This window comes from Dichotomopilus funicola (genome assembly GCF_033296635.1).
Source record: "Dichotomopilus funicola strain CBS 141.50 unplaced genomic scaffold C8A04scaffold_119, whole genome shotgun sequence".
Taxonomy (NCBI): Eukaryota; Fungi; Ascomycota; class Sordariomycetes; order Sordariales; family Chaetomiaceae; genus Dichotomopilus; species Dichotomopilus funicola.
In genome coordinates this window covers 26,048-48,498 of record NW_026944140.1, presented here as the reverse complement: position 1 = coordinate 48,498, position 22,451 = coordinate 26,048, and the positions used below count along the sequence as shown (strand labels likewise).

Here is a 22,451-nt window from a genome sequence, read left to right as displayed (position 1 = left end):
CACCGCGTCCTCACCAAACCCCCTCGTCCCAGCCACAGGCGGCCATCTAGCATGCAACCCAGCCATCGACCTCACCGTGACAGTAGGAGCTGGCGGTGGTGACGCTGGGGCGGCAGGGCAAGCGGGATCCTCAGCGGTGTATGTGTGGCGCGGGGGAGAGGAGGGGTTGGTTGCGAGGGGGGTGGAAAGGGGGAAGAGGGTGGAGGGGGTTGTTTGGAGGGATGATGGTGCGTTTTCTTTTTCCTTTCTTCTTCTTCTTTTTTTTCCTATCACGATAGCTCTCACATTGGGCTTGGAGGCCGGGTGTTGGGTTGAGGGCGTTTGTGCTGATGTTGTGAATAGGGCAGTTCCTCGCAACGGGGTGGAGTGACGGCGTGGTGAGGCTGACTGGTTTGGAGAGTACCAAGGCGGTGCAGCATGTGCGCGTCCTAGAGGAGGGTGGAGACTCAAACAGCAAGATTGAGTTTATGGCTTGGGTGAGAAATAGCACGGGGGAAAGTAAGATTAGGAGCGGTGGGCGGAACGGGGACGGTCCGGATAGGAGAATACACCTGGATGGTGATAACACGAGAGACGTGGCGGCCGATTTGCCGCGGGAGCTAGTGTTTCTGGAACTGGAGACTGCCTTGCCTAGGTTAAGTCCGCTTCCCGCTGGCGGGACAGGGTAAGTAGCTTCCAATGGTTTGGTTGAGGATACTGGGAGAGCGGCTGGAACGCTGACTGAGTGCTTAGGGATGACATGTTTTTGTTCTCATCAACGGCGTCACTGGAAACGGTGTTCCGTCCATGTGATATAGCGGAGGCGGGCGATGTGCACGTTATGGTCGTGGGAACCTCGGAAGGGGGCATACACCTCAGTACCAATGGTTCTTTCGCCATTGGTACGGTGAACCCTTCGTCACGGGCAGAGGCATCATCAGTCCGGCTATGTGGGCACAGCTCTCGCGCCGAGTCATCAACACACATGTTGCTGGTCCAGCCCCGGGAGAGTGATGGTACAACCCTCTCTCTTGTGCCGATGTACCTCGGTTTTCTCGACCACTCACCCGTCAATTTGTCGCTCCTGGCGTCAAAAACAACAAACTTGCAAAATCTGCTGCGATACCTTAAAGCAACGCAGTCACACATGGTCAATGAGTGGCAATCTACTAGGGAGCTGCCAAAACGGTTCATGGCCGGGGTCCAGGATGATCTTAAGAAGCTGGCCAACGGAGACATGACGGTTGTGGAGGCACTGTATCATACTGTTGTGACTGGACATGTTTTTGAGCCTGTGAAGGAGTGGCTGGTTGACACGCTTGGCGATCGAGTAAGTATTGATGGATCCTTTTCGGAAAACATAGTCATAGCTCACAGTTGTTTAGGGCCATAGGCGTTGGGAAAAGGCCGTGGTATCCGGCCTAACCGGCCTTCGCAGTCTCGTTCACGAAAACTTCATCCCAGCCTTGGAGAGATGCGGCACAATCCTTAGCCGTTTGCTCGGTCTCGCACGCTTCCACGACCCCGAGGCTGGGCTGGGATTCGACGAAGCGCAAATCAACAAGCTCGTGGACATTGTAACGAGTCTTATGGTGGTAGCTAACAGGGTGCTGACCAGTGTCATGGATGAGCTGGAACACTTTAACGCATTTTCTACCTGGCTTCATATGGAGATTGACAAACAATCGTCGTCGTCAGTGAGTGAGGAGCTGACGGAGAAGGAGGCGACCATGGACCACCCGAAAGTTCTGGTGTACATCCAGCATTACCTAGCCAACAGCCCATTGTCGCTCTATTTTGACGAGGCCACCAAGGAGGATTACCTCAACGATCGGGAATTGTTGGCTCCCGGTCTTTCTCTACTGGATCTTCTCGACAAGCAGTTGCAGGAACAGGAAGCCGGGCGACGCTCCATGAAGGTCTTGCCTAGGATAAGCTTCTTACTAAACTATCTGACGTCCAAGGCCAGCGCGGTGTTTGACGGGATTGCGGAAGCACAGCGGCACGGTGTCAAGTTTGGCCAGGCTGTCGGTCTCTCCATCGGGAAAAAGATATGGAAGCATGACTTGTGGATGGGCCGGTCGAGGAAGAAGGTAAGTCTTGCGCTCTCTCGGGCATTATTATCTCCTAATGGCTGGTTAGGGCACGTCCGCACCGGTCTTTACGGCTATAGTCCCGGAAGACGACAAGTCAAAAGGTCGGTCTCCTCCCCGCTGTTAAATTAGAACTTGAGGCTAACGTCAGTGCGGCACCAGTGTACATCATTCGCTCTGAAACACCGTTAGGCAACTCGGAGGGTGGGCCTATTTCGGCCACGGCTTGCGGCCTCGGACTGCCCGATGGCGTGGCCATTGTCGACTTGAAATACCTTGACGACAAGTCCTTGTTGATATTATGTGCCCAGAAAGGTAAGTCTCGGCTTTGAGGATAGAAAAGAAAACAGAGCAACAGACTAACAAGAACCCAGAAGAACCCAAATCGGTCCTGTTGAGGGTGGCATACCAATCATCACACATGCCCTATCGGGAATACGCAGAAGGACAGGCACCCACCGTGCTAGAGCTTGATGGCACAGGAAGTGAGGGGGTGACGTCGTGCTTTGCCTTTTCAAGCATATCCGGGTTTACGCCAATCCAGCTAGAGGTTCAAAAAGCAAGCAAGTTGAGAGGTGACATGCCGGCGAGGGCGTGTCTGTTGGGGCGCGACAGGGCTATGGTTAAGACGTATGCGCTGCCGGCGGATATGGACGAGGGCAAGGGGGTGTTTGAGTGAGAGGGAGGGTGAAACCACCGAGGATTTGCAAGGAAGGGATGATTGAGGGTAGGGGGTTGTAAACCAATTGTTGTAGGGCGTTAATGTGAAGTGGGTGCTGAATAACTTGGTGACGATGTTCTTGTATGGTGTTGTTGACACACAGGGAATTTGAATCGAAACACTCGATGACATTTGGCCGAGTTGTCGAAGGCGGGTGATTTGGGGACGATAAGATAAGGAAGGGGGTGCGAATTGAGCCAATATCCCATTGTACACACTGTATGTAGCAGGAGAACCTTGCCCCAGAACCTTACCTTAAAAAATGTGCTAGTAACGAGCTATGTCTGCAGGAGAAGGGTAGGTTTCTTGCCGACCGAAAACTATAAAGCCGCCGCCCGGCCCATCTGATCCGTCCGATCCATCTATTGAAAATCATACCAACTTTGTTCTCTGTTTTTGCCAAAGTTGCGCCGCAAGACTGCAGTTTGGCGTCCACTAACAAACAGGTATCTCGCACTGTCACATTAACTGTGCACTCAGCCTCCGGGGGGTTCCCAACCGAAACAACGTCATCTGCCCCGTGAATGGAAGCTCCAACGGAACAACGAACAGAGCAACAGACCCATCCAACCGTCTCGTCCTACACGATTGCGCCCGAGCTCGGAGTTCCTGTTTCATCCGAGATACCGACTCTCTGCAGCGACTTCCTCAATTTTCCATTATTCTTTTTCTTTTTCTTTCAATGAGGGTTAAATTTGGATAGCTCTGGTCAATTTCATTGGTCTCCTGGGCTCGGCTTCTCGATTTCTCGATCCTCGATTCTCGACAAGAGCTTGAAACGAGTCGACGAAGCAACGCTACCTTCCGGCTCTCAATTAGGTAGTCCACCGTCGAGATGAGCGAACCGGCCGTCCCGCCGCCGACGGCCGTAGGCGGTCTACGACCGTCAGCAACAATGCCCGCGACAATGTCGTCCTCATCATCATCAACCTCCCACCCACCATCGCAACAACAACAACACCAACAACCATCATCCTCCTTCCTCCAACCCCCATCCTCACAACACCACCCCCAACCACCGCCACCACCAACCCAACGCCAGCCCTCCTTCTCCCAAGCCATCGTCCCCGGCCCCGCAATCCCCGTAACCCTCACCGAAGCCGCCCTTGACTCCCCCACCTTCCGCGCCACAGCCGTCCACTTCTCCGACCAGCTCGACGCCATCGAGCGCTGGCTCGACAGCTACCAGCGCAGCACCACCAAACTCGTCCACGACATGCTCGCGCTCGAAGACTCCGTCGGCGCCTACCTGTCCAAGATCTCCCCGCCGGCTATCGCCTCGCCCGCTGATTCCCCCGTTCTCGATGCGGACTACACGTTGCCTGCGCTGCGGCGGGCGGGGGAGGGAGCGCGGGAGTGGTGGGGGGGGATTTTGGCGGTGGTGCGGAGGCTGGAACCGGTTAGTGTTGAGCCGGTGAGGGGGTTTGTGCAGAATGAGCTGAGGGGGTTTCGGGAGACGAGAAGGGTGTTGGATGCGGCGCAGAAGACGTTTGATGGGACCTTGGCGCGGTATGTGGGGCAGAGCAAGACCAAGGAGCCGAGCGCGTTGAGGGAGGACGCGTTTGCGGTGTTTGAGACGAGAAGGGCGTATTTGAAGGCGAGTTTGGATTATTGCCAGATGGCGCCGCAGGTAAGGGCGGGGCTGGATAGGTTGTTGGTGAGGGTGTGTGCGGATATGGCGAGGGAGATGAGAAGGACGGGTGAGTCGTCTCAGGGGTTAGGCTCGGGCTCAGGGACGGGGACGGGGACAAGTAAGGGTAGGGGTACGGACCGGAGAACGACACCTGGACAAGAGGAACTGGAGCGCATCCGCGGGTGGGTGCGGGAGATGGAGATGACTGAGGGGGTGTTCAAGCGCGAGCTGCAGATGGCGCGGCGTGGGATTGGTGAGACCACACTGGCCATGCACAAGCCGTCGCGGGAGCTAGAGGACTACAGCGTGTCGACGGTGCCGTTCCTGGGATCGTCCAAGGGCCCGATGAGCATGCAGCGCGACGACCAGACGGCGGTGATCTCGGAGAAGCAAGGGTGGTTGTTCTTGCGGGTGCTGACGGGTAAACCTGTGCGGACGACGTGGATCCGGCGGTGGTATTACTGCCGCGACGGTATCTTTGGCTGGCTGGTGCAGAGCCCGCAGGGGGTGCTGCAGGGCGACGAGATCGGCGTGTTGCTATGCAGCGCGCGGCCCGCGGTGCAGGAAGAGCGCCGGTTCTGCTTCGAGATCAAGACCAAGACGCAGACCATCCTGTTACAGGCCGAGACGCAGGCGCAGTTGATCGAGTGGCTCGAAGTCTTCGAGGTGGCCAAGAAGAAGGCGATCGAGGCAAGCATGGGCCGGGACCCGGGCTCCGCGCTGGGTAGTGCCGACCCGGCGTTTTCCATCACGCCGCCGTCGATTCCGGAGTTCTCGGCCAAGATGATGGACAGCGGTGCAGGTGGTGGCAGTGGTATGGACGAAGGCAGCGGCATGTCATCGGCGGACAGGGGGTCGTCGTCGTCGGCCACGCTGCCTGTGCCTGGCCAGGACCCAGGCCTGACGCGGGCCAGCTTCGATGCGCATGCTCCCCCGCGGCGGGCGATTACGACTCACCTGGCGCGGGAGGAGGGTGAGACCGGCCGGGAGCACGCGGCGCGTATCATGCAGAACCTGCACCGCAAGTCGGCGTTTGCCAGCTCGACTGATGCGCCGTCTTCTAGTGTGGGTGGTGTATCGGGCACAGGAGCTGCGGGCGGGGGGTTGAGCAGTAACACCAGCATAGCCGGGACGGCCACGGGCGCATCGGCGACGTCTCCGCATCTCGGATACCCTTCGTCCATGCGTCCGCCAGCCGATCACAAAGCGGCGAAGAGCCTGGCCCCGATTACGCTGGCGAAACCGCCGATCGCAACCAACCTCAGCAAGACGGCGATCCTGGCCAGTGCCAACGCGGCGGGTTCCTCGAGCAGCTTGCCCACAGCGGTGCTGGCCAACTACTGGGGCAGCAGTCCCTACACGTCGGTGTACTGCCCCAGCCCGTCGATCCCAAACACCCCCAAGCCGGACATGAGCGATCCTTTTGTGGCCGCCGCTGCCAAGGCTGCTGCCGCTGCGGCCAACTCGAACGCAAACTCGAACGCGAGCTTGAACACCGGCGCGAACTCGCATCGGAAGACGGTCAGTGTGGACGCGACGGTGACGGATATCAGGGCGAATAATAAAAGGGGCGAGGGCGCGGAAGAGAGCGCCACCAAAGGAACGGCCAGGTTCCCGGCGAACTACCCGCCTGAACTCCGGGCGCAGTATGCGCAGTTCCGGCTGTTCTTCCCGACGGCGCCTGTCGAGGACAAGCCGGTGTTGGTGTTCAACGCCGCGTGGTCGAGTAGCGCAGCCGCAGCGACGGAAAGCACAGAGGGCAACAGCAGTGGAAGTGCTGGGAACAAGAGTAAAGAAGGCGGCATGGCAGGCAACGGACGCATCTTTGTCACGGCCGACCGCATGTACTTCTACGGCGACCAGATGGGCCTTGTGGTCGCGTATGCGATCAACCTGGACAGCATCACGGAACTGACGGCTGCGCCCGGGCGCGACTGTGATTTTATATTTTTGCATCTGAATCAGGGCATGCCGGATATCAGCTACGCGCGTATCACGGTCAAGGTGTTTCTCGAGGACTTTGCGCTGCTGCAGGCGCGGTTGAACTTGCTGGTGGATGACTTGCAGGCGGCTGAGCCGATGGAGCTGGAGGAGATTATTGGGGCGTTGTCGACGCTGAAGGAGGGGCGGGAAGGGAGTGAGGGGGATGGTGAGGATGAGGAGGACAGTCATGGTTATGGTGGCTATGGAGGATATGGTCGTGGGCACGGGCATGGGGGTCATCATGGTAGACGCAGTCCGAGCGTGGAAAGCTGGGAGGATGTGGCGTCTGATATGCCACTGGGTCGGCCCCTACTGAAGAGGAGTGGGAGAGATTCTCACGGCCGCTTCGGACACAAGAAGTCGTCGGTGCACAAGGTCCAGCTACCGACTCACCCCGTCGTGTACGAGCCCCCCGACATGGGCAAACCCGTGGCCGAGCGGCACTTTGAGATCAGCGCCAAGTCGTGTTTTCACGTCCTGTTCGGCGACAAGAGCTTCCTATTCCCGAAGCTGTACTTTGAGCGCGGCGCGCAGGAGATCGCCCAGGGCGGCTGGGAACTGCAGGACCACGGCCGCATGCGCCGGCAGTTCCGCTTCCGCGTCGAGTACGTCGACATGCTTGGCCGCAAGAAGCCCGGCGATGTCGCCGACACCCAAACCATTGACATATTCCAGGATCACATCACCTACGTCGTCGCCCACACCAAGACCGCCTGGCACCTACCGCACTCCCACGCCTTTAAACTGATTACCAAAGTCGTCGTCACCCACCTCGCCAAGTCCAAGTGCAAACTGGCCATCTACACCCGCGCCGAGTGGGCCACCCCAGCGCCAACCCTAACCATGTTCGTCAAAAACATGGTCCAGCGCCAAGCCCTCGACGACGCCGCCAACGACGCCGAGGAACTAGCCGACCTAGCCACAGACCAAGTCCGCAAGCTCGGCCCGCACTCCCGCACCAAGCGCGCCATCCAGGTATACGGCAACATCGGCCAGCAACAGCAAACCGTCGTCTTCTCCCCCGACGCCACGCCCGAAAGCTGGCAGCTCCTCCAGCAACAGCAACAACAGCAAGGCCCGGGGGGCATGGGCGTCACGGCTGTCCGTCCCCGCACGCTGACTGACATGATGCTGGAGACGGGGCGGTCGTTCCTCGAGAGCGCTATTACGAGTGTTATGATGTGGGCGTATGCTGCGCTGCGGCGGCTGTTCCGCGTGGTGCGTGCTCATCGCGTGATACTGGTGTTGCTGGTGGCGAGTGTGGCGTATAATGTGGTGGTGGTGTCGCAGGCGGGGGCCGCGTGGTGGGTTGAACGGAGATCGGCGAGGTATATGAGTCGATTAGGGGTGGGCCCGAATGGGATGATGGGACGGGCGGTGTATCTGGCGGATTTGGAGGGGGCTGTGAGGGTCGATGGGAAGGCGCCTGGTGGAGGGGATGGGGGGGAGAGTCAGTGGTATGTTTCTTTTTTTCGTCCTTTTTTTTCTCCTGTTGATTTCTGCTATATGTTTTGGATTCTTCTTACTGACAATGAACCAGCTACCAAACCTTCCAATCCCTCCTCAACAGCACCACCACCTCCCTCGACGCCCCCTCCGGCCCATCTCCCGCCTGGCCCTTTCCCTCCTCCTCCTCATCATCCTTCTGGACTTCATCCTCGATAAGCACAACAACAACGACAACATCCTCAACAACCCTCGCCGCCGCCCGCCGACTCCGACGCGTCCGCCAGCGCATGGGCGCCTACCGTCACGATTTACTTGTCGCTCTGCGCGTGGTCAACAGAGTCGAGCAGGAGATGGTGCAGAGCGAGTGGGAGACTTGGTTGGCCGGGGAGACGAGACGGTGTGAGATGGTTGGGGGGGTTTTGTTGCGGCAGCAGGAGGAAGAAGAAGGGAAGGGAACGGAGGGGTTGAGGGCGTGGTTTGGGGAGTACTGTGCTAGTTGTGCTGTGGAGGAACGGAGGGTTGGGGAGAGGGGGTTGTTCTGAAGTTTTTAATTTCTTTTTCGGGCTGAGGGCATTGGGTTTGGTTTGGTTTCAGAAGGTGTTTGTTGAGTCGTGAATAGGATAGAAGGGGAGTGGGTTAGGGTTGATTAGCGGCATACAGGCGTAGCATACGTGCGTGGTATAATAATACATGGTATAATAACAACCGGACGTGCTGTAATGGAGGGTGTCATAGCGAGCTGTGTTGTGGGTTGATCTCTTTGGGGACTTTGGATTCAGGGCACTTGCCGAAAAGGACGGCGTAATTGTTGAAAAAACGGCTGTTCTCTTCGTATTCAACTCCTAATAACCCAGTCGATTCGACAAGGCGTCTGAGAGATAACGCTCAGATATCAATCACAAGGCGCATGCACCACGGCTCGTGCTCGAATTTAACATGCATCTCCATCAGATGCTCTGTGCGTTACGCGTATGATGTAAGGCTTGAAAGACTGTTTCTGCATCCTCACAAGTTGAGACTTTGGCTCGGTGTGATTCGAATTTGGCCGTTGATTCTTCATCCCTCCTGCTCTTTGATCTCTCACGATCCCATCAACCCGTCTCAATATCGACAACCCAACAACAAGACACACCCACAACCATGGCCAAACTCACCGTTCACGCCCTCCTCCTTCTCCCATTCCTCCTCCCCCTCGTCCTCGCGGCCCCAGACCCAAACCCGCAAGCCGAAATCACAACCACCTCCACCACCCTAACAACCTCATCATCCCCTTCCACCCCCTCCCCAACGCCATCCATAATCTGTAACAACTCCCCCGACCTGTGCACCCGCGCCTACAACAACATCACCCACCTCGGCGCCCACGACAGCCCCTTTGTCCGCGACCCCAGCACCCGTAACAGTGTCGCGGGAAACCAGTACTATAACGCCACTGTTGCGCTGTCCGCCGGGGTTAGGTTGTTGCAGGCGCAGGTTCATTTCTCTAACCCATCATCATCATCATCTTCTTCTGCTTCGGGAGAGGGTGGGGGAGATGGCGGGGTGCTACGGCTGTGTCATACCGACTGTCGGTTGATGGATGCGGGGCGGTTGGAGGATTGGTTGGGTACGATTCGGGTGTGGTTGGAAGGGAATGGGAATGAGGTGGTGACGCTGTTGTTGGTGAATTCGGATGATAGGGGGAGAGGGGTGTTTGGGGAGGCTTTTGAACGCGCTGGGTTGGGGAGGTATGGGTTTGTGCCGGGGTCAACGTCCAACTCAACAACGTCGAATTCCTCGGGGTCGAACTCATCGGGGTCGAACTCATCAGGGTCAAACTCAACAGGACCCATCGCCTGGCCGACCCTGCAAACCCTCATCACAGCCAACACCCGACTCGTCGTCTTCATCGCCTCGCTCCCCGCCGTGTCCTCCTCAGCCCAAGAAACAGCCGACAGCCAGACCTACCCGTACCTCCTTAACGAATTCGACCATGTCTTCGAGACCGCTTACAATATCACCGACCCGTCGGCTTTTAACTGTGCCCTCGACCGGCCGGCGAATACCACTTTCTCTTCTTCTTCTACCTCGTCATCCTCGTCGTCGTCGTCGACATCAAGTACCAGCAACAGTGGCACAGACAACAAAGAGGGAACGCTAGCCCAACAAGCCCTCTCCGCCGGCCGTCTCCCCCTGCTCAACCACTTCGTCTACCTCCAACTAACCCCCGACATCTGGATCCCCTCGGCCAGCGGCGTCAACGCGACCAATAGCCCGTCTGAAGCTGACAGCGATGTTGGCGCGTTGGGGCGGCATATCAAGACTTGTCGGCAGGAATGGAATTCTTCCTCCTCGTCATCTATAGGGAACAGCGGCGCGGGGAACAGCACAATGGGAGATAGCAAGCCAGTCTTCGTGCTAGTAGACTTCTACAACCACGGCCCGGCAATCGAAGCAGTGGACAGAGCGAATGGAATTGTCGGGGTAGGCAGGGTGAAGGAGCCGGTTCCGTCGTCGTCGTCGTCGTCGGGGGAGCAGTGGAATCAGAATCAGGCCTGGGCTATCATACTGGCGAGTGTGTTGTCGGCGGTTTCGCTTGCGATGGTTTGGTATATTTTTAGAAATTCCCGTTGCTGGGTGTGTTGGGGGTGTTGTGGTCAGAATCATCCTGAGGGCTATTATCGTAATTGAGTGGTTGTGGGGGATATCTCGATGTTAGGTGTAATTAATAGGAGAGAGTGAAGAGTGCCATTTCACCACACACCAACAGACACAAAACAGAGTCATTTAATTAATAAATAATTGTATTACCAACTATCATCAACCGACCAACTCTAAATGTCGCAACAGATAAATTACGAAAACTCTCCATCGAAGAAGTAAGAAGGTCCCGTACTCAAAAAACATTGCAGAACAAGTTCTCGCTCTTGTCTAATACACTGCCGGAGAGCGCTCCGCCCGTAAGGTACGAAGGAACTCGAGGGCGCGCATCCTGGCTCAAGAACAGCCCCGGGGGCGGGATGGCTGAACGAATCAGGCAGAAGACGGTTTGCGCAAGTTGAAATGGAAAAGGGGGGGTTTACGAAGGATGATTCAAGCTGATGCCTCGATGTCGACGTTCTCTGTGAACGCGTCAATCAGGCAGGAAGCTCGCTCACGCTGAATTTGGCCTTCAGCTTCAAAAGATACCCTGTAGGAAACGGTAAACACCTCGCAAAGCAATTGTGTGTCGTGTTCCACCCCCCAACCAACAATGGGGAGTCGTTGTCATCCGGGGGTCAAAAGTTGTTTTGACGGATGAAGTTGCAAGACGAGAAATCGAATTTTTTGGTGGTGGGCTGCGCATGTGGGCCGTCACCCTGGCGGATCTAAAATCAAGGGTTAGGGTTGTATCAGCGATCCCTGTTATCAACCCGAACAAACCACTACATTTGCAAAGAAATCAGGTCTATTATCTACCCAGGTGTGTATGAGACTCCTATCCCGAGTCTACAAAACCTTCTACAACCCATCTGTTAACTGTTTCCGCAAAGGCCCATCCGATAAACGCCTGGTTCACCAGACGTGATGGAACCCTTTTTTTGCCTCTGTTTAACGGTCCGAAATTCAAATAACCTCATCCTTCGTTCAAATATGGGGGCTGATACCCCACATCGAGCTCTCTCGTCGTACTCCAAGGAACGGAACGCCCCTCACAGGTAAATCATATCATCGCGCGCCGCTATTTCAGGTTAGCTCTAATACGGTAAAGGTAGAAATTAGAAGAGAGGACTGCATCCTTACGGCCTGTCCCGATCCACTTCACCGGAACGCCGGTGTACTCCTCGACAAACTTGACGTAAGCTTGTGCTTGCTTCGGCAAGTCCGCCTGCATAGTGTTAGCACAACTTTGCCTCACGGGTTTCCCCCAGACCGAATGTACGCACGAATTTCTTCACCGCTGTCGTTGATGATTGCCAGCCCTCGAACTCCTTATACACAACTTCGCACTTCTCCAGGAAGTTCAAGTCAGCCGGGAAGTAGTCGAGCTCGCTGCCAGTGGCCGTGTCTTTGTAGGCCACCGCAACTTTGATCGTGGGGAACGTGTCGAGGACGTCAAGTTCTGTACGCAGCGTCGTCAGTATCGTTTGTAGCCCCATCACATCTCCAAGAGGACCTACTTGTCAGGTTCCACGCCGTGTAGTAGTTGATCGAGGCCGAGTACTTCAGGACGACGAGGTCGAGCCAGCCGCACCTCCGTTTCCTGCCAGTGGACACGCCCCATTCACGGCCGATTTCTTGCAGTTTCTTGCCGTCCTCGCCAACATCTTCAGACTTGAAGATGCCCTCGCCGACTCTTGTCTACAGACTGTCAGCACTGTCCCAATCCAGAGGTTCAAGGGTGTGCACTTACCGTGTACGCCTTGGCAACGCTATCAGGGGTTAGTAAATATGTCCGTTGTAGCAGGTAGCAGTCAGGAAACTCACCCAACGACCTCCCTAGAAACGTTATTGTCAGCAACAGTAGAACCCCGGCGACCCATTATTGTCTGAGTCACTCACTTGATCTTCCTTGGGTTCACAGCCAAACCCGTAATAACACCACCCAGCCCGGTGTTGCTGCTGGTGACGAACGGGTACGTCCCTGGTCACAAATCAGCACCCCCCTTTTGCGACCAAACCGCACCCAGAAAAACCCACCGTAGTCAATATCCAGCATCAGCGCATTGGCACCCTCAATCAGAATATCCACCCCACTGGCCTGCGCCGTCTGCATGTAGTTGACGGCGTCAACCACAAACTCAGGCAACTTCTCGCGGTACTCGCGGAAGCGCACAATCTCCTCCTCCACGTCATACTCCAGGAGGTCCCCAAACCGCTTCTTGTACCCGTCCGCCAGACGCCGCAGCTTCGTCTCGAAACTCGCCTGGTCAAAGATCTCGTGCACCCGTATCCCATTGCGCGCGGCCTTGTTCGCATACGACGGCCCGATGCCGCGGCCGGTCGTGCCGATCTTGTTGCCCGCCAGTTCCCTCTCCTCCAGGCCGTCGACGCGCGCGTGGAGCTCGAGGTTGACCTGCGCGCGATCGCTGACCAGCAGGTTGTCGCGCGCGTGCTTCAGCCCTTTCGCCTCGAGCGCCGCGAGCTCCTTGAAGAAGGCCTGCACGTTGAAGACCACGCCCGAGCCGATCAGATTCGTGCATTGTGGGTTGACGAGCCCCGAGGGCAGGAGGTGGAAGCTAAGCATGTTAGTGTCAAGGCAAGGTCTCAAGTCGTCGTTGGGGCGGTTCGGATCGCGGCACCGAAGAAAAGGGAGGGGTCGTACTCGTAAGACACGCCATTGGCACTGCAAATTGGGTCAATTAGTATCATACGGCTCCCAAGATGTTCCACAATGGCCAACGTACACGACAGAGTGGCCGGCGTTATGGCCACCGGCGGCGCGGGCGCAAACGCGCGCCTTCTGGCAGAGGATGTCACTCAGCTTTCCCTTGCCCTCGTCCCCTGGTTAACAACACCCTTGGTTAGCCGGCGCATCTTGTAAAGACAACCTCAGAAGGCCAAAAAAACGAAAAGGGCCGTAACCTACCCCATTGGGCACCTAGAATGATAGTCGCCATGTTCGAAAAAGTCACCAAAACCGTCAAAGAAGCAGTCAATTCCACAATCCGTCTGCCGACGGGGAGGGAAAAAATTTAAAAATCGGAAGTTTCACGCAAATCCCGGGCCTCTCTTTCCAAGGCGATTCGCGGGGTTTGGTGGGGCAAACAGCCGGGTCGTCTTGAGTCACCAACAATTAACCACGCCGCGGGAACTCACAGCGGTGTCGCTTGCGACTGTAGCGCCAATTCTCCAAACGCGGGGCATTTTCGCTTGCTATGACAGAGCCAAGCGCGGGGCAACCCCCCCGGAAATGCCTCTCTTTGTTTTCGGCTCCGAGACCGGGTAAAATTCACCTGGGAATACACTACAAGTCGGGCATAGATGCTTCAAAATCCACAATGTCTTTTCGGTTTACTAGGTCGCCGCATCCCATGTAAAGGCCGGTCTCCCAACTGTTTGCAATCTTTAGTTTCTTTTCGGACCGCCGTTACTTAGGTTCCTCCACCGAGCAAATTGCGCAGTTTTTACACAAGAATCGGCTGCTCTGCCGAGAGACTCCACTTTTCCGATTGCATGCCACCGACACGTGGGGGTTATTTACGTTTGCGAGACAACTACCAAGCACACCTTTTGCCCAAACAAGATCTCGACCGGTCGGAAATCACAGTCATGAGAAAATTTCTTGATTCCCTTCGAGACAATGAGTCTTTTCGTGAGTCCGTCACTCTCCGCCTCCTACCTGACGGGAACGGCTGAATCATAGGCATCTCGGAGTCCGCCGAGTCCCGTCTTGGTCTGGGTCCGGTTCACGGAGGGAACTATTGGGTCTTGCAAAACGCCAAGAAGAGTGAAAAAATATATGTGAATTGGTGTTGAATGGCAGTGAAGATATCGATTAACTTGTAGGAACTTGTGTTGAAATACTCAGGGAACAGGCACTATTAAATCAACGTGTCTCTCACACCTACGGGCTGATATCACATGTCAGCAAGGAATTCCCAGAAAATGGGATTTGCGGCTGAGAAATGGCAGAAAATAAGAAATCACACGAACGTAGTATGCGGCTTCCGTCAACGTGGGTGGCTTGACGAGTTGCATATGAAGCGGCATCAAGTTAATAATGGATATGCACTGGGTCTCCGTTTGGGTTGGTCCTCCTCCGGACTTCGTAGAAAACGTTGTATTGTTCACCGCTCCATCGAGTTTGTTCTACACCCTCGAGTGCCTTCTATCACCCACTTCTTCTCGTTATAAATGGTATAACATAGTACGTGGGCATCTAATTGGAGAAGAGGGGTAAAAATGCACCTATATGAAAGTTGAAGTCACTTGCTATGTCAAGAAATTGGCCGGGGACTGGAAGCGTGTGCGGGACCCACCCATTCAGCTAGGATTTACCAGCTTCAGAACACCAAGTTTTTGCCATGAGACTGTTCTCAACAAACAACACCTCGCTTGACTTTATTGCCCGAAATTGTTCCCGAGAAGAGACCCCTCATTCAATCATCTCAATCACTTGAAGCTGGCTCCTATGCGGACTTGACGTTCCCTGGAGGGTGGGCAGAATGTACCTACACGTAATCTCGCCATGCGGGGGCCGAGACTGTTTACTCCTTCGCTCTAAAAGTCCACGGTTACGAACTTGTTTGTTTATCGGCCTTGATCCAATCTCGAGTTGGTCGTAGAATAAGCCAAGGGCGTTCAACAATATCGTCGCTATCTGGGCAGGCGGTGGGTGCGCTCGTGGGCTGCTGCCATGGCGGGGAGAAGGCGAGAGATTGAAGCACTGACCACCACTTTCCCTTTCTGATAACCAGCGGCAGGATGAGCCAATCAACGCACTTCAGCATCACTTACACAAATCTGATGGGAAAGCGGAGATGTTTTCGGGAGTTGATCTTGGACGATCCGCTGGCCCATATACATAGTAGCGAGCCGGTTCTGAGATTTAAGAGGCCCCTCTGCTTGACCGAAGACGAAGCCAGTCTGACGGTTTGGTGAAGCAGACTCCCAGCCGCTGCTTTACATTGGGCTGCTGGTGACCGGTGGTTTGCCGTCGCAAGCAACGTCGGCCGCTCAGTGGGCGGTAGAAACAACAAGTGGTAACAAAACCCGCCACTTAGCCCGATCACATGCGCGCTCGAAGCTGAAACCTCAAATTGTTGAGGACCGGATACCGTAACTCCCGTCCTGCGTACACACATGGGGAAGGTGTCAGAATATCTCGTGTGGGGCGCCCGGCGCGGTTTGGGATACCGAGGCGGGACGACTTGCCGAGCATCAACACAGGAGTGTCTCACAAGCTCTGGAAATGAGATTTTCCAGAACGCGCACGCCAAGATTTGAGATTCCGGGGAAGCGGAAGTGGTGTTGTGCAAGTTCTGTCGCTTGGCTGAAAGGCTGTTGGGGAGGAGTGGGGCGAGGTTTTTCGTTTTTGTTGAATCGCCATTGTCCAATAGGAAGAGGGCGCATTCGAGCTTTCACCCCTGCCCCGGCAGATCAGCTTTCGGGACGGAGAGGTTCGACATGGATCACGAGTGTTTTTCTGATATTCTGTCTTTGGAAACGAAGCATGTGATAGTCGTAAAGGCTAATGTGGTGTACGACTTCCGATTATCTGGAGCGATCTGGTGGATGGCGCAAAGGATTTCGATTTTTTATAACAAAATCCACCTCGGGACGGCCCTTGATGGCTCCATTTACAATCTCGCTGGGGCCGCCAGCACACAAACACCACGATCTTTGTTCTCCGCGCCTGAACGTTGGGACCCCTCATTGCCAACCGGCCCGCTTCGTTGGCGCTATCGGGCTCCGCGGGGTGGCATGTGAAGGCGGTCTGCGTCTCGGCTGTGAGTGATATGTGTTGCTTCCTGTGTCTGTGTGTTCAAGATGATGTACTTGTAGGTACCTTGTACTGTTCCTGAGCGCTCTGTTGGAACTCTGGTGGAACAGCAGCAGCAGCAGCAGAAGAGCCGCTATTCTTGAAGTGCGTTTCTAATGATTGCTTCTTGTGCCCATGAAGTGCTTAGAAGAGCGTATGTAGTCGAACTCAGTTACCGAAAACCAGCATGGCGTGATGAAGTGGGGGGAGGAAGTTGTTGCCTCGGCAAGTCTACTTGAGGAGGAACAACAATCGGGCCTGCTTTCCTTTCTTGCAAGTCGAGTGTACGTTCCATTTCTCCGCGTTTATCGTTCTCCACTAGCCAGGTGCGTTGTTCGGCCGCTTATCCATTTGATCTGTTCCTGCAAGTACAAGAGAGGCGAGAGGCGAGTCCACACTCAGACCCCGGTGTGTGACATGCATATTTTATTTGGCGGGAAAAGCGTTGGGAAATTTTTTATTTTTTTCTTTGCAAAACGACCGAGCCACCACCACCTTTCCAGTTTCTTGACTCTTTCTTGACAACCTCACAGCTTCCTCCATCGACACCCAAACCGTCAAGATGGGCTTCGAGTCAGTCACGTTGTCGCTGCCGCAGGCGTCCCTATTTCAGTTCCCCCCAAACCCGAATTCGGGCTTCATCCCCCCACCACCCACCGGCAGCACATCATTCGCCCCTCCGGTTGATATCCCAGATCACCTCTATAACGCCGTTCTCGACGCGAAAGTCCCCATCACCATCGCCCTGGTCTACGCCGTGACCGCCAAAGCCCTGAACGCCTACAACAAGTCTACCAACAAGAAGCCCTGGGCCATCAGCAAGACCCTCGCCTTCCGCTGGTTTGTCATCGCCCACAATGTCTTCCTGGCCGTTTACTCGGCGTGGACATGGTGGGGTATGCTCGGCACTCTGAGGCGCTCCCTCGTCAGCCCACTGGGTCCTCAGGGAGTTTCCGGCCTTGTTGACTCGTTGTGCCGAGTCAACGGTGCGGGTGGTCTGGGCAACGCCGCTTTCTTCGACGATAGCCAGAATGTGTGGCAGACCTACTCGCCCGAGGCCGTTCTGGACGCCGAGGGAATGCCGAGCCGTTTCGTGGCTGGTCGTATGTGGAACGAGGGCCTTGCCTTCTACGGCTGGCTCTTCTACCTCAGCAAGTTCTACGAGGTCGTCGACACCCTCATCATCCTCGCCAAGGGCAAGTACAGCTCGACGTTGCAAACCTACCACCACGCCGGCGCCATGATGTGCATGTGGGCAGGTATGCGCTACATGTCGGTACCTATCTGGATCTTCGTCTTCTTCAACTCGTTCATCCACGCCCTGATGGTAAGCCAATTCTGCTGTGTTCGGCGAGTTTGAATGTGTTAGACTAACCAAACGTCATAGTATACGTATTATACCGTCACTGCTTTCAACGTCCGCGTACCCGTTTTCATCAAGCGCACCTTGACCTCCATGCAAATCACCCAGTTCCTGGTCGGTGCGTCGTGCGCCATGATTCACTCTTTCGTCAAGTACAGCATCCCTGTTATCGCCAGCTCCCAGACCGATGCGCCGGCCTCGGCCGCTTCTGCTTCGGCCAACAACACCGTGATTGCTGCTACCGGTAGCGTGTTCGGCAACGTCAAGGGCACCTACGCGCGCCGTACTATGTCCTGCATCACCTCGAGCGGTGAGACCTTCGCCGTCTGGCTTAACGTTTTCTACCTCGCCCCGTTGACCTACCTTTTCGTCTCCTTCTTCATCGAGAGCTACCTCCGCCGTAGCAATGCGGGCAGCAGGTCGAACAAGCGGACCCCTACTACCGGACTCGACGCCCGTCGCCTTAGCAACAACGTTCAGCTTGCCGAGAAGGCTGGCTGGGAGGCTGCTCGTAATGTTGAGCGCGAGGTCTATGGCGAGAGCAACGAGGAGGCTATCATTTCTGAGAGCCAGTCGACCGATGCCCAGCCCACTCCCAGTGGCCGGGTGCTGCGCAGCAGGCGGGCTTAGGTCAGTGGAAGGAAACCCAGAGCAGCAATGGGTTGTCAAACGGGGAAGGGGTAGTGGGCTAGAGCTGGAGTCACTAGACGCTAAGGATACTCGGGCGAGCCAAAGAAAAGATCTCAGATGCTCGTTGCGGCAACCCGGGATAGATTTAGAGGGAACACGATTCCTACAAGCTAACTCGCGACGGCTTGTGCAAGAGCGGAGTTGGCTAAATTGGCCATAAAGTCGGTCAAACAACCAGCAGCGCGTGGAAGAGCGAGGACTCTTTCCAGCGTATCCTGGATACTTTTATGAGCGAAAGAAAGCATCTTGGAGAGGGAGGCAGGACTTTAGGATGGGAGTTGCATTGCATTGCATTTTCGGTTTTCGGTTTTCTTTTTCGATCTCATTATTTGGTCTTGTGTTCTCATTTTTACAGCGAGCGGGTCATCAACTGGGTAGGCAGGACTGGTTAGGTCAAGGTTTGGGAAAAGGAAATCGGAAAGGGGGAATGCCGATAGGGGGAATGAAGTGGCATCCATGCATGTATGTAGCTGAGGCTCCCATTGCATATCACACAGAAGATTCTTCCCCAAGTTTAGCAATCACCGAGTGTGGACTGGACAATTGGTAATGTGAAGGGTCCGAAACAAGTGAACCGTAGAGAAGTTGGTGAAAAAGGAGGTATGGTCGCAGTTTGAAGTCGTATGGTACGCCGTGACGCCCTCACCATTCTCTGGCAGTTTCGAACAAGTATGTTTTGAAAAGCTCCACAAATAGTGCTTTAGGTCACAAGTCGGATTGTCATTGGAGGTACTCTATACAAGCGTATAAACCGTAGACGAGCCCATCACCCTGCCACGTTCACTCACCTCTAGTGTAGCAGCACACCCGGATCCGTCGCACAAGACTCGGACACTCACTGGCAAGGGACCCCCATATTCATATAATGTAGAAACTCATCGCTCTTCACGTTCATCTATCAGAAATCTATCTACCCATCCCCCCTTCTTCATCATATGCTACCCGAGTCCATGCTATGCGCCTGTCCCACACTATCCCCCCTCTTGTATGCAGCAATTAAAACCGTACGCACGATACCCCCATGTGCTTATGTGTGAGAAAAAGTCAAGCAAGATCCGGAAAGAAGCAGGAAAGGGAACCCCAACGCCAGCTCCACGCCGATTAGACAAATGCCCAATCCTGTAGACAGAACGTGTCTGATGCAAATCATGCTCCGAAAATGTGAAAACAAGACACCTGACATGATGTTGACACTCCCCCAAAACTGAGCAAGAGAACACGAGTCCATGGGGGTAAAAAGGGATGATGAAAAAATGTTCAAGAAACAGACAACCACAAAACAGTTCAAACGGCCAGACACTTCCGTCCCCAGAAATCGAAAGAGTCATATCCTCTCCCCATCATCACGGGTATATCCTCCAATCATCTCTGCGCTTCATCCGAGTCCTCTTCTTGCTGCCCACGCTCAAAAATGATAGATGGAACCAAGACACGCCCGCTGTTCCCCGCTTGTGTAATAAAGGACAAAGGGCAGAACAGATCTCCGAGAAGTTGAAACATCTAGCCGCCAGCCTGCCGTATGATTTAAAGGAAACAAGGAAAACAAGGAAATAAAGGAAAACCTAGGAAATCCCAAGGTGTCCCCAGTTTCTCTGGGGCGCGAATTGTTCTATGTTGTGACCATTCTAGAACACCTGTATGTGCCCTCTTCTCTTCAAGCAATGGAAGGAGATAAGAAAAGTGATCCATGGGCGTCGTATTTTGCCGCAAAGGTGCATTGCATCGGTCGAGGATAGGGTCGTTATTTGTTGCCGGCCATTCTTCGGATGGATCTAGTGTCGCCTAACACCACTGCACCAGTATGTGATTCGTCGCTCACACCGTTTGATAACCCGCCACTTAAAATGTACTCCAGTTCCAATCCCTCGGCACACTGTGCGCGGCATCCTGGGCGTGTACCGGTAGTTGTCCGATGTTCGCGGCGGTCGGCGAGGTAGCTACTGGGGTGGAGGGAATATCGAACTGGTTCTGAAGCTGGCGACCGTGGGCACTATCGGGCGAGCTGCTAGTGGACAACTTGCCGGTCGCAAGGATGCGCCATTCCTTGAACTGCATGTAGCAGTGGCCGCACGCACGGCTGGGCACGCCACGAGGGTTAAAGTTGGCGTCTTGGTCAAGAGGGATCTCGAAAGCGCTATGGTCATCGCAGAAAATATTGCCGCATTTACGGCAGTGATGACGGCGGATAAAGTAGCTGAAATGCCGCTTGCAGGCTGTGTCGTCGCAGATCGTCGACTCCTGGTCAGGCTATATGAAGTCATGTTAGTGTTGGCTGTGATGTGAGAATGAATCATTGGGGAGGACACGCACCTTCCAGTGCTGACGAGTGGGTAAGCCCGTCGGTGCGGGGAACTGGTCAAGATTCCAAGTGCTATCGGTCGATTTAGAGCTGTCGCCGGTAGACCGTCTGCTTAAACGACTAAATGCGCTGAGACCGCCAAGGCTCATGAAGCTGCTGCTGGGACGCAGGCCTTCTTCAGGTGTAACATCGCCATCTTCTGAGGATGGCCGAAGCGGAGGCTCTCTAGACGGAAACTGGGTCGGGCGAAGCACAGCCGGGACGTACAAGGGCCGAATTTGGCGAGTGATGTAGTTTTTGGAAGAGGTCGGCGAGATGCTCCCTTGGGTCGCAAGCGGTGAGATGGGCGAGTTGTACTGCGTGGATGGAGGGTAGGCTGTTGTGATGAGCGTGGGGTGGAAACCAGCCTGCTGAGCGCGAAACTGTTGGCGTTGTTGTTGGTGCGCCGGTGGGTAGTACGGGCTTTGTTGCTCTCCGGGCGCCCGTGGCATTATGAAGTCGGTCGCCATGGAACTGAGAAGGGTGGTTTTGGTGATACGCTAGGATGCAGTGCAGTACTATGGACAGCGGCGATAAGACAGTGGGGGTCAGAAACACCCACGCCGAGACAGTGTGGCTTCTTTGTTGGACCCCGAGTGACCAGGTGGAATCGACCGAGCGGAGTCGAAAATTGAAAGAAGGGTTTAGTATCCTTTCTTAGGATCGCTCAAATATGTACTTCTAGGTTGGCCAGAAAGCAGGCGAATCGGCTGCCAAGGAAACCTAAGGTTCGGGTCGAAGGAAACAACAGTGGCAAGAATCCCGGGTGAGTTACCAGTCGGTCGGCAACAACGAATCGAGACAGCCCTAATTCGAATTGCAGCCGCACTGCCACAAACGGGTTAACGTGCCGGCAGGCGGATTGTCGGGGCGGGGCTTGCTTTGACTTTCGCACCAAGCGCGAATCTGGGGGAGGAGAGGAAAAGCAAAACAACGTTCGAAAACTCAAGAGGAAAACAGAACAACGGCCGGAGGTTGAGGACGAGGGCGACAACGAGGGCGTTCTCTTTTCTTATTGCAGGTGGACCGGCCAAGCCGAACGGGAAAGGGTCCAGCGCTCCAGGAATCCTTGGATCCGAGCTTGGGAGAGCCCCAGAACACCCACCGATCTTCTTCCGGGCTGGGCAAAAGGAGCGGTGGAACCAGGAGTCAGGGCGTTGTGGGTGGGAGAAAGCACAGCCGGTGAAACCCTGCTCCCTGTCAAGTCGCGAACGGCAACTGCTCTCATGCTTTCCCCGCTGAGACCGACAGGCTGCTTGCCACTGGAGGCTCGCAGCGCTTCTTCCACTATAGCATACTTATCCGAGGCACGTGTCTGTTTTCCCCAAATCCGGTCCCTTTACGCTTAGCCACGGCGCCGCTGCGATGACGGGCATGAACTAAAACATAATCGAGATGCGTATCGGGGAAGAGTTGGACGGATGGCCGCGCACGACGCGGCAACGGAGCGTTTGCCCATTTGCTCCGTGCTTTGGAGTGTCAAAGTAACACTGTCCCAAGTGTACCCATGAACCATGAACCACGAACCCTGTCATCGTCGCTTCCCGTTCACCCCTCACCTCGTTTGGCACGTCGCCAAACGGCTGCTAACTCGCCTCTGAAAACCCCCAGTGTTCTGCGCCTGTTACTCCGGCGTCTTGTATTCCCGATGTATCTGGAGGCTGATCAGGTTGTCAGGGACGATTAGCAAGGGATGTTGCGAAGTCTGCCATCTGCAAGGCGCTTCTTGTGGTCAAATGGGGTGCCTCCGCGGAAGCCG

At 55.2% G+C, this 22,451-nt stretch overlaps 6 protein-coding genes across 6 annotated transcripts; 4 read left to right on the top strand and 2 right to left on the bottom strand.

Moving 5' to 3' along the window:
• Positions 1-739: 739 nt before the first annotated feature.
• Positions 740-2,751, top strand: C8A04DRAFT_40846 (anaphase-promoting complex, cyclosome, subunit 4-domain-containing protein; the record flags this gene model as incomplete). Its single annotated transcript, XM_062785081.1, has 5 exons — positions 740-1,309; positions 1,365-2,072; positions 2,122-2,176; positions 2,235-2,387; positions 2,447-2,751. 5 exons carry the CDS (start codon positions 740-742, stop codon positions 2,749-2,751), a joined length of 1,791 nt encoding a protein of 596 aa, XP_062632671.1.
• An 877-nt stretch (positions 2,752-3,628) lies between these two features.
• Positions 3,629-8,400, top strand: C8A04DRAFT_15992 (uncharacterized protein; the record flags this gene model as incomplete). Its single annotated transcript, XM_062778694.1, has 5 exons — positions 3,629-4,544; positions 4,587-5,498; positions 5,553-6,563; positions 6,618-7,866; positions 7,950-8,400. The coding sequence occupies 5 exons, from the start codon at positions 3,629-3,631 to the stop codon at positions 8,398-8,400; spliced, it is 4,539 nt and encodes a 1,512-aa protein (XP_062632670.1).
• Positions 8,401-8,998: 598 nt separating this feature from the next.
• Positions 8,999-10,528, top strand: C8A04DRAFT_15985 (phosphoric diester hydrolase; the record flags this gene model as incomplete). The annotated part of the gene is made up of 3 exons (XM_062778691.1): positions 8,999-9,927; positions 9,970-10,191; positions 10,240-10,528. 3 exons carry the CDS (start codon positions 8,999-9,001, stop codon positions 10,526-10,528), a joined length of 1,440 nt encoding a protein of 479 aa, XP_062632669.1.
• A 1,001-nt stretch (positions 10,529-11,529) lies between these two features.
• On the bottom strand, positions 11,530-13,437 carry C8A04DRAFT_33236 (uncharacterized protein; the record flags this gene model as incomplete). The annotated part of the gene is made up of 11 exons (XM_062782383.1): positions 11,530-11,558; positions 11,621-11,705; positions 11,764-11,939; positions 11,998-12,178; positions 12,231-12,249; positions 12,305-12,316; positions 12,380-12,461; positions 12,518-13,056; positions 13,143-13,163; positions 13,225-13,321; positions 13,407-13,437. 11 exons carry the CDS (start codon positions 13,435-13,437, stop codon positions 11,530-11,532), a joined length of 1,272 nt encoding a protein of 423 aa, XP_062632668.1.
• A 3,426-nt stretch (positions 13,438-16,863) lies between these two features.
• C8A04DRAFT_40843 (GNS1/SUR4 family-domain-containing protein) lies at positions 16,864-18,294 on the top strand (the record flags this gene model as incomplete). Its single annotated transcript, XM_062785080.1, has 2 exons — positions 16,864-17,628; positions 17,689-18,294. The coding sequence occupies 2 exons, from the start codon at positions 16,864-16,866 to the stop codon at positions 18,292-18,294; spliced, it is 1,371 nt and encodes a 456-aa protein (XP_062632667.1).
• Positions 18,295-20,193: 1,899 nt separating this feature from the next.
• C8A04DRAFT_33234 (uncharacterized protein) lies at positions 20,194-21,144 on the bottom strand (the record flags this gene model as incomplete). The annotated part of the gene is made up of 2 exons (XM_062782382.1): positions 20,194-20,601; positions 20,665-21,144. 2 exons carry the CDS (start codon positions 21,142-21,144, stop codon positions 20,194-20,196), a joined length of 888 nt encoding a protein of 295 aa, XP_062632666.1.
• Between the last annotated feature and the right edge of the window lie 1,307 nt (positions 21,145-22,451).